At 38.1% G+C, this 11,556-nt stretch overlaps 1 protein-coding gene across 3 annotated transcripts in view; it reads left to right on the forward strand.

The window, feature by feature from the left end:
* LOC115767844 (tyrosine-protein phosphatase non-receptor type 9) overlaps positions 1-6,296 on the forward strand; it is a 38,492-nt gene extending 32,196 nt beyond the window's left edge. For all 3 annotated transcript variants that reach the window (XM_030712192.1, XM_030712193.1, XM_030712194.1), the window contains 5 exons: positions 2,416-3,398; positions 3,473-3,633; positions 4,127-4,356; positions 4,440-4,647; positions 5,192-6,296. In XM_030712192.1, coding sequence (XP_030568052.1) covers positions 2,416-3,398; positions 3,473-3,633; positions 4,127-4,356; positions 4,440-4,647; positions 5,192-5,418 — 1,809 coding nt within the window. In that variant the 3' untranslated portion in view covers positions 5,419-6,296. The remainder of the gene's footprint in view (positions 1-2,415; positions 3,399-3,472; positions 3,634-4,126; positions 4,357-4,439; positions 4,648-5,191) is intronic.
* The last annotated feature ends 5,260 nt before the right edge of the window (positions 6,297-11,556 follow it).

Consider the following 11,556-nt stretch of genomic DNA (forward strand, 5'->3'; position numbering starts at 1 on the left):
TTTAATTTTATACTCTTGTCGTGGGCGCAGCTCGTTGCGGTGGATACACTTGTGTAGGTGTTGCTCCTGTGATTATGGCTGTTTGATATTGCAGCTGACCTTAATATCCGTGCTTACCTGTGTGGCCACAAACAAATATACATATACTTAGCTGCGTAGCTGCACATTGAGAAGCGCCGAGAGGGGCGCGCGCCCCTGAGATTGGCCAATAAACTAGGTATAAATGGCGTTGACACGGATACAAGCTGGAAACGGCCGGGCCAAGTGGGCGGCATTTGGGTGGTTGTCGTCGTCGTCGTCGTTTTTTTATTTTTATTTTCTTTTTGCAACTGAGAAATGGCCGCAATGAAACGTTTTCACACACAACACAACTGGGTGAAGGTTGTGTTGCGGCAGACATCATCAGCGAACAGCAGCAGCAATAATTTCATTTGATTCGCCTAGATTCTTGTTGTTGTTGTTCTTAATATTACACCTAATTTAACACACACACAGACACACACACACACTGGCACAGCAGCAGACTCGCGCGAATTGCGGCATGCACCCACGCACAATGTTGCATGAGTCAAGTCACATTCACATTGCACTTACAAGCTTTTTCCAATTGATCTGTTCCGGAAGCTATTTTCAATGCCACGAACCCAGTGAAAATGGTTAAGGAAAAGGCTGTTGCTGGCAAGTGGCAAGTGGCAAGTGGCAAGTTTAGCTGCAAGCCAGAAGGAGACGCCTCCAATTCAGCAGAGCATATCTATTCTTAAGTCGATCTACCCCACTCTCGGTTAACCTGTCTGTTCGCAGACTCAAAGACTTTCAAATTGGAAAATCATGTAACTTTGTATATCGTAGAAAAAGTCGATGTTTATCGATTAACGCGCATTATCGATAAACGGCGATTATGAAAGAAGATCGAAGAAAAACTTAGCTTAATGCCAACAGTTTGAGAATATTTCAAATGGAACCCGAAAACGTTTCTTAGAATTTGAATGAACAATGCTAGTTTTCTGTACGCCTATTTTGAAAGCATCGAAAGGTTAAATCTTTGTAGGCCATGCTATTTGAAAAAAATCAATATTAATTCCTTGACGTGTTTTGTGTTCATTTGAAGTGAAGAAATACCCAAATAATAATAAAATTCAATTTCCTTTTCGTTCGTGCCGTTAAGTGATTTGTGATTTGTGCAAAGGCCTAAAGTTTATCCAAGTAGCTCCAATAGAAACTTGAAACCAACCAAGTAATACAAATTATGGAACAATCAAAGGGTTCACTCGTTTAATATAGATCGTAAGAGACCAAGTTCAAGCATTTTATTCGATACACAGCTTCCCCTTCACTTAGCTTTGATGCCTTTAAGTTCTGATTTTGTGCATCTTCCGAAAAGCTAACGAATATCTGATATTAGCTTGGTCTGTGCTTGGTTTCCTGGCATCCATATGCCCGATTTAAGTTCTCCAGAAGTTCCAATTAACCAAATCCCTTTGCCTGTTGCAAACATTTGAACAGCTCAAGCTTATTCCAGGGGTTAAAAGCATAAAACAGTTCATCTAAAGTCATTTAATTCCACTTGCAACAGTGGAAAATTGGTGGAAATCTTTTGCATGCATGTTTTTTCTCTTCCCTGATCTCTCCAAGATTTCATCTGACACGCAAATCACATTTTTCGTCAAATCCACGCACGATTCGCTGGTGAAATTGAACTCAATTTATTTTCCCTGAGCTCTACATAAAATTTGTTTGATTTATATTGATTGAATACATGCTCAACATTAAGTTCACAGTCTAACGCGCAGCAACTAACATATTCTGGTTTTGCAACTTCATAAAATGTTTAATATAATGTGAGTCGGAATGTGCTGAATGTGAATGTGAATGTGATCGATTGTCCAAAATTGAGTGCATGCTGGATGAAAAAAGCCGCTTCAAGGTTTTATGGAAAACATTTTCAATTTTCACACCAATGACAAAACTGTTGGGCCTAGCAAAGCCGGCTAATACCCGCCAGTCATATATATATATATATATATATATATAGATGTACATTATGTACACATATACACCTGTGTGTGTGTGTGTGTATGTATTTATGCGGGTCTATGTGGGCCGCTGTCGACTAGCTGACCTTAGCGTGTGTTTCAGCTACAAAAACCTCATTATAGCCACAAGCACACACACACACACGCACACACAACACATACACATAACACACACACGCACACACAATAATGTCAATTAGAATATGTTTATATTTATAAGCTATAATTTGTTGGCTTATTGAGATTCAATAATTGTTTCGTCTAAGCATAGACAATATTTTTGTTTTAAGACAATATTTTGTTATCAAAATGTTTGTATAAAAAAAAGGTGAATATTTGTATTGATTGATTCGGTTTTGGTTTCTTCTTCTCTGTTGTAAAGGGCGGCTATCCGGCACGGCTGAAGAAGGTGCTGATTGTGACGGCGCCGCTGTGGTTCAAGGCGCCCTTCAAGATACTCCGCCTGTTTGTGCGCGAGAAGCTGCGCGAGCGGGTGTTCACCGTATCGGTGCCGCAGCTGAGCCTGCACGTGCCGCGCAAGGCGCTGCCAGTGCATCTTGGCGGCACGCTGGAAATAGATCACGCCACATGGTTGCTACATTGCCGCAAATCGATGACGAATCGTGAAGACGAACTGCTTGCCAATATTGTGGGTGTGGCTGTGGGTGTGGGTGTGGGTGGACCTCTCGCCGCACCCTCAACAACAACAACAACAGCAACTGGAACGACATCAGCTGCAACTGCAACCACGACAGCGTCGCCGCTGAGCAACGGCAGCGTTGCGGCGTCAACAATTATCAGCGCCGTGCACCAGTTGGCCGGAAACAACACAACGGTTGTGACAGTCAGCGGCGAGCAGAGAACGGAAACCGGCGCCTCGAGCGCCGCCAGCGACGAGTCGGAGCCCAACGAGAACATCACAATAAACGGACTTAGTCCGAGTCACCGGACAGCCGCCAACGCCCCAGCCCTCGCCCCCGCTGCCGGCGCTGGCAACACGAGCAACGCAAGCAACGCGCTGCTCAAGCTCAACACGACCGGCATACAGCTGCAGCAGCAGGAGCAGAGCCAATCGAACGGCGCTGCTGCCGCCGCTGAGATTGGCCCAGTGTCAGCGGCAACAACGGCAGCCGCAGCTGCTGGCAGCGCCGGCGTTGGCGGTGTCGGCGAATTCTGGTCGGAAAATCCGCCGAGCAGCGCCTCATCTGGTTTCAGCGACGACGACAGCCTGGCCGGGCAGGAGGGTGATCCCAAAACGATTGAGCAAATCGTTCAAATGGTGCGCGAGCGCTGCCGCCATGGCCTGATCAAAGAGTATGCGGATATACGGAATCGGGCGCCCGAGGGCACCTTCCTGCATGCACGGTAAGTAGTCGCACGCAATCGAATCCAATAATCGACAATTAACAATCCGATTTGCAATCCATTTGCATTTGCAGCATGCGCAACAATTTGACCAAAAATCGTTACACAGACGTCCTCTGCTATGATCACAGTCGTGTGGTGCTCGCCCGCGAGGATGACGACGAGCTCTCCGACTATATAAATGCGAATTTCGTCGATGGCTATAAACAGAAGAACGCCTATATTTCAACTCAAGGTGAGAGCTCACCCAGCGAATCGATGTGCTTCCTACGGCTTCTCAGACACGCGCACCTACATAGAGAGAGAGAGAGAGAGAGAGAGAGAGAGAGAGGGTCAACTAAATACTCTAGAAAAGGAAAGGGCATATGGGTTATGTGCAAATGTACGCAGAAGCATCTCCAATCCCTAACTTAACTTTCAATTTGATTATATAGCCTCGACTTGTCTTTCGATATTCCATCTATTTGAACATTATCGATAAATATCGATTTTGAGAAGCAGAGCATTTGACTTTTAGGACACATCCCATCTTTTCCCCTAAAACTTAATGCTAAACTTTTGGGCTTTGCCATATAGGCTTGCACTATAAAACCCGGAGTTATTTCAGTACGTATTGCCCTTCGTTTGTGGCTTGTGTGTGTGTGTAGCTAAAATTTGTATATATCTCCCTGTCGGGCAGAGAGAGAGAGAGAGAGCTGACTAATTTGTGGTTTAACTTTGCCTTGCAGGTCCATTACCAAAGACATCCCAGGACTTTTGGCGCATGATCTGGGAACAACATTGCTTAGTTGTAGTTATGACAACGCGCGTCATGGAGCGCGGACGTGTTAAGTGCGGCCAATACTGGGAGCCGACTGAAGAGAGTTCCTTGGAGTTTGGCAATTACCATGTGCGAACAATTAGCGTCGAGTGCAATGAGGATTACACCGTTGCATCCCTAGAATTGAGAAACCTAAAGGTCAGTCGGCGTTATTTCCCTCTCTCGCTTCGCGTCTCTATTGCTTCTCGTGTCATCCATCAATCGAATTCTCTCGCCCGCAGACTGACGAAATTCGCAATGTGTCACATTGGCAGTTCACCAGCTGGCCGGATTACGGCGTGCCCAGCTCTGCAATGGCCATGCTCAACTTTTTGCAAAAGGTTCGCGACAAGCAGGCAGAGCTGGTTCGCGCCCTCGGCGATACCTGGGCTGGTCATCCACGCGGTCCGCCCATTGTGGTGCACTGCAGCGCAGGCATTGGACGCACGGGTTAGTATTCCAACATATTATATGACAATCATGATATCCATATGCATTTACTGTCGAATCCACTCGCAACTGTGGAAAATTTGTGGAAATTTGTTGTACGACAATTTGTCGTTTAAGCCCCACTCGGCTTTTAGAACTCGCAGTGGAAGTTATTTTAGAAACTGCATTTGAAATGTATTTCATGCTTTTTGCAATATCCACCATTCGTGTGGAAAATGAGCGGAAGAAACCGCTCTCAACTGTGGAAAATTGGTGTAAAACGATTGTATGCATCTTTTTCCTTTGATGCATTTTTGGCCTCAGGCTCATAGCTCTGCAATATAATTGTTTGATATATTGATTGCAAGTGACACTCCGATCGACTTCAAACTCACTTTGAAATATGCATGTATGTGAACTGTGCTCGGGTGGAAAATGGGTGAAAATGGGCAATGTTGGCTTATTTCCGGTAGTTAACCATTTATTATATCAAAATATCAAGGCTATCGATTACTTACCGTCATGTTTTGTTATGTTAATTGTTTCTGTTTTCTTTCCTGACCAGGCACCTTCATTACGCTGGACATCTGCATATCGCGCCTGGAGGATGTCGGCACCGCGGACATACGCGGCACCGTCGAGAAGATACGGTCGCAGCGCGCCTACTCCATCCAAATGCCGGATCAATATGTATTCTGTCATTTGGCGCTCATCGAGTATGCGATCTCGCGCGGCATGCTCCAAACGGTCGACTTGGCGGGCTTCGACGAGCGGGAACAGGACTCCGAGTAGGCATGGGCATTGACACGCAATTAAAACGCAGCCACAAGGAATACATATTGTATACAGATTACTTATATTTTGGTCATCCTTTTTTTTTTTTGATAACTTTTATTATTATTTTTATATAATATTATTATTATGAATTGAAATTGTAATTTTGTATTAGCTGCTTCATTCAGACCTTTAGGCAAACGATTTATGTTTATTTAATTATTAATAATTATGCCTTTTTTTAAACATATATATATATATATATATATATATACATAATAATTATGTATATGAAAGAGCAAGAGGATAGAGCAAGCGAGAGCGAATGATACAAGTTCGATGTAAGCGAATGGTAATTGTAAAGTTGACTACTTTATTTTTTTTTTTTTTTGTGTATGTTTCTGATTATTATTATATTATTCTAATTTAATATTTATGTGAAAATTAATGTATAGCTGCAAACTGTGCAAAGTAGTTGCTCGACTCTTTCTCCAGGTGTATGTGCATATGTATATGTGCACACATACACCCGGCGGATAAATGCCCAAGCAGAAAAATTGTACATGTGTGCGTGTGCTACTGTGTGCAAGTGCGTGCGTGCGTGTGTGCGTGTGTGTGTGTGTGTAATATAGTTCTAATTGACAGAACCCATAATTGCAAATCTTTACCGTATAACACTTGAGAACTGAGAATGTGCATACAAATATCCACACACACACACACACACACATAGAGACGCACACATACGAACATACCTACATAGTATGTATATGTATATGTATTTGTATTTATATCAACTTTTATGTAATGTACGTAATTAATATTTAAAATGCATTCTTTTCTACGCGAATCATTTCATGTTTAGAATGATGCCTATTTTTGAGAAACGCAAACATAATGTATATCCCCCCCCCCCCCCCCCCCCCCCCCCCCCCCCATCACCATCACCTTTAGCATCCCACTAACTAACAAGAATTGTAATTGTAATGTACATTTATTTAAATTAAATTAAAGTTGAAAACAAAATACAAAATACAAAAACTAGATACAAATAAAAGATCAGCATTATGCGAAATTGCAAAAAACAATACCTAAACGAAATGCGAAAACAAAATCAAATAAATAATAACAGCATGCTAAAAACACAAATGTTTATTTAACAGCCCGACAAAAGTTAACTACAAGAAAGAAACAGAATAAGTAGAGAAACTATAAACAAAGTTCATATGACGCTTAGAGAGAAACGTGGCAAAGTACAACGAAACAAAACGCAAGGCCAGGCCTCCCAAGCGTATAACAGTATAACACATTCAATTGTACTAAACCGTAATCGTAACCGAAACCGAAACCGAAACCGAAACCGAAACAGATGGGAAACAGAACAGTGAATGGAAGAGTTCAGCACAGAGTCCCCCCCCCACCACTCCCCACCCCACCCCCTCATCATTCCCTCAACCGTAATAGAACCATAACGAAAACGAAACAAAAAGAGAAAACAAGCTGATACCGTCCGGCGCAACGGAGGTAACACGGAAGGAGATTTGGAGATTCAGAGAGTCAATAAATAATTCAAGTAAACTATTTAATTATTTATTAGGAAAAACAGAAGCAGGCGTTCGAGACGAGTTTTTATGTGCAATTCCATTAATTTTTGCTGATTTTTACACTTTTTTTTATAGATATATATATATAAATATATATACACATTTGAGTAATAGAAAAATAAATAATGTTTATGCAAATCGCTGCAAAATTCCTACAATCAACTACAAACAAAAAACAGACAAGAAACGGCAGCAGCCAACTAGTTACATAGCATAACAGACATATATATATATATGTATATATGTACATATGCATGTCTGTGTCTATTTAGCTTGCATACATATATATATATATAATAGGCATACATTTTTTAAGCATTGTTTAACTGTTGTTGCATACACATAATAACGATAAATAGCCAGAAGCAAAGTGCAAACTAGTTTGAACCCCCCCGCAGCTGCATTTTCCGCCCCCCCGCCCTGTAAGAGGTTGACCCCACCAGAGGCCCCTTCTAGAAGAAGAAGAAGAGAAGAGTCCCCTTCAGTCGCTCGTCGAGAGAAGGAAACAACGTGTAAAATCTAAGAAAATACCGAAGATAACAAAAGAATCGAAAATTTTAGAAATAGAAGGAAGTTGAGAAAGAAAAAATAAACAAAAAACCGTCTTACTAGCTGTTGAATGTTATAACATATAATGTTTGTTTTTTTTTTTTTTTTTGGGGATTTTTATTTTGATTTCCTTTTTTTTTTAGTCTTTTGCTCTATTTATTAGCATTTTTGAATGTAGAACAAAATTAATTGTACATGTAGTGGAATTTTAATAAAAAAAAAACAAGAAAAATACATTTTACTAAGTAAATGATATAATATACATATATGTATGTTAAAAGAAGAGTCGCTCTGCATATGGAAATATACATATATATACATACATATACATATATACAGATGACATGCCTTCTTCTTTTTATGATTTTCATGTGCCAGGCAAAAAAGTAAAAAATTAAAACAACAACAAAAAAAAAACAAAGAAAAAAACATAAAAACTACAACTAAAATCAACATATTTTGTATTACCTTTTTAAATACTATAAAAAAGAAAAAAAGAAAAAAGATGATGAAAAATATTAAATAAAACATGATTATTTGGATGTTGTGTGGGGCAAGAAACGCAAAAGAAAATATATTAAAAAAACTGACAGCTTTCTATACAACTTAAAACAAATGGTATATTGAAAAATAATAATAATAATAATTAAAATAATTATAATAATGAAAAGCATTAACATTTTGGCCAAGGCAACTTTGTGCATATATTAAAGTATATGAAAGTATTATAAATATAAGTATGTATGAAATAGCTATATGCATATGGCGATTGCCTTTCTATCCTCACTTTACTGTGGGCGTGGCTCTCAAGTATGCATATACACAGCCACACACACACACACACACACACACACACACAATATTTTTGGTGCGAATTTAGTAAAAGGACAAATTTAAGAGCAAAATAATACATACACATACACATAAATACATTGTTGGCCACAAGCACACACACACACATGCACACACACACACACACACGTACATTTGTATATCATTAGAATTGTAAAAGCTGTGATCAACTTACTGAAAAGAGGAAAAGGTAACATAAAACATACTCCTGCTTACATATATACACACCCACACCCACACACACTCACACTCACACACATACACACTAGTCTCACCCAGATTCAAAAGAATAAGAATCATATATAACCAATCAAATAGATACCATACTGAATGGCACTCGAAATAGCTTAACGAATACGCGAGAAGAAAACAACTTTCAATTCTTTCAAAGGCCTTTTCGGAATGGGATAACAAATGGAAATGTATTTGCAACTCGATTCCAAAATTCAAAACAATGCTCTATTTTTGTAATGCTTGAAATGGATATAAAGTCGAAGAACCCCCAAAATGCCACATAATGCACACATATGTATATGTTATATGTATATGTACATAACCGTCAATGTCAATACCTATATATATATATATATATGTTTTTTTTTTTGTAGTCTCATATTTGTGGCTAAAGAAAAGAATTTATTAAATGCATGTACAATACTTGGATACATGCGTCTGTGCATGGATATATATATATATACATGTAACTTATAAATGATAAATTGATTTAGCAAAATTTCTTCATGTGTAATATGTACAATTAGTTAGAGTTACACTCACACACACACACACACACACACACACACACACACACACACACACACACACAAGCGCAAACTGTGAGGCATCTTTCCATTGAAAGCATTAGCACACTCACACACTCACACACACACACACACACACACACACACACATAACAGAGATCGATCCAGCCCACCCAAATCTGCGCACCTTAACCTAACCTAAAAAAGAAGAAAGAAAGAAGGCGAAATGAAATGAAACTTAAATACACAACCAAGAACATAATGTGTTATATGTCTATGATTAGGATTTATAATTAACACAATACTCTCTTCTGCTACTTCTGCTAAACATACCCAAACACATTTACATTTAAATAACAGCACTTCCATTGGCCCAGCTCAAAACTCTGTACATACATATATACATACATACATACATACATACATACATACATACAAAGGAAGACCTAAGTCCGAGTCGATTTACTTAAATGCTAATCCGCAGCAAGGAAATCTATGCCTAAAGAACGATCGCATAATAAATAAATACTTAAGTGCATATGTTATCATTTCATTACAAACCAAATAAAACAACTAAATATAAAAATAATAAAATAAAAAAAATGAAAATGAAAACGAAAAGACATTAAATTGGTATATGTAAAGCGAATTTCATTTGCTGAATGAAGAAAAAAACCAACAAAAAACAAATGAAAAAGAATGTGTAACAAAATATATAGAAAACAAAAGAAAATACATGTTGTTTAATTAAAAACAGTCAGAAACATTTGCAAAGGTCTATCAAACCAAAATCGGATTAATACACTAAATATTGCTTAAAAATAAACTTTGACAAAAGCTCGTTTTAGTGAAATCCGATGCTGGAAAGATATTCCTTCATTCATTCAAATTAAACTTTTCGATTTCAGAGCCCAACCATAAAATTGTGCATTTTTACAGACAATGCAGCCGCAGCTGTTAATTAACAGACAGTGCAGCTGCAGCTGTTAATTAACAGACAGTGCAGCTGCAGCTGTTAATTAACAGACCACTCACTGCCTGGAGTCTTGCCCCTGCGCGTATGCAATGAAAATTTTCATTCGCAGATTTGCTGTCTACGTGCTGGCCAATTCTGTTCGCCTGGTAGATCGAATGAATTTTTATTTAAATCTCTCGCACACTGGTTTTTTGTTATATTAATATTAATTGCCAACAAATGTGCCTTGGTAGCACTAAGAACAGATGTTTGGTTATTTATTTCTTTGAAAAGTAATTTCTTGTCTTCGTCGTTATGAAATGTTACCTTATACATACGAGATATTCCAATTAAAATAATGTAATAATGCTTTAAATGTTTATAACTCAGCTAAATAAACTCGGGAACATGGAAAGATATACTTTCTGAACTTGTTAAGCTCCACGGTTTTTTTTTGGACTTTTTCAGAGCCAACGGAATATTCACAAAAATTCGGAACGGAATTTTCACAAAAATTCGGATGTTATCCCTTGTAAATTGTTAAAATTGGTCCAAATCAAGAATGTGGCAATTGTAGGGGACTTAAATCACAAAGACAGCATTTGGCTTTTCAAGTAAAAGGCTCACATTTATTAATTCGTTAATTATAGTTAATTTATTCAATAAATACACGCACATAATAATACAATAAAACGTTCTCATTTATCAATATACTCGTAGATAGTCCAAAAAAGCGTTTTTCTATCCTGCTCTAACTCACTTTCTTCCTCTGTCTCTCATTATCCACTTTGTTTATCTTGCGCTTAACTAATGCCAAAATATATGTAAACAAATCACCATTTATTATTATTTTGTTTTTTTTTTCTTTTTTGTTTCAAATTTATTTGTTCGCTTTTCAATGCTAACATTAAAAATTTGTATCCATTTTCATTGAATGTTTGCTAATAAATTTCGTTATTTTGATTTGTAGTTAAGATTAATTTGTATGCGCCGAAAAAACCAATAAAGCCAAAGCAACGCATTGGACCAATTTGTATTGGGTGTCAGCCAGATCATATGCTATATATATATATACATATATACTTCTATGCATTCGGGACATATGCATGTGCGCCCAGAATATGGACACGCATATGCAAATACATATATACATATATATATATATATATGTAGTCGTACAATCGGGTTTTCTATAATTTGTGTAAATTTAAAAACAGTTCACTTAATTGTTACGAATTCAGTATAAGTTTTAGTTCGAAATATTATAACTAACATACGTATATTCAATCTTTCAATTCCTAAATGGAATGCATAGCTAATAACGCACACATCTAAGGAGATTTTTTTTAAGGCTAAGAAATTACAAGCTATTTAAGTATTGGCGTAGAATTTATCATCGGTTTTTTATCACCATGAATTAAAGTTTTTTGTTTTT

Source organism: Drosophila novamexicana, unplaced genomic scaffold (genome assembly GCF_003285875.2).
Source record: "Drosophila novamexicana strain 15010-1031.04,08,12 unplaced genomic scaffold, DnovRS2.1 tig00001466-arrow-arrow-pilon, whole genome shotgun sequence".
Taxonomy (NCBI): domain Eukaryota; kingdom Metazoa; phylum Arthropoda; class Insecta; order Diptera; family Drosophilidae; genus Drosophila; species Drosophila novamexicana.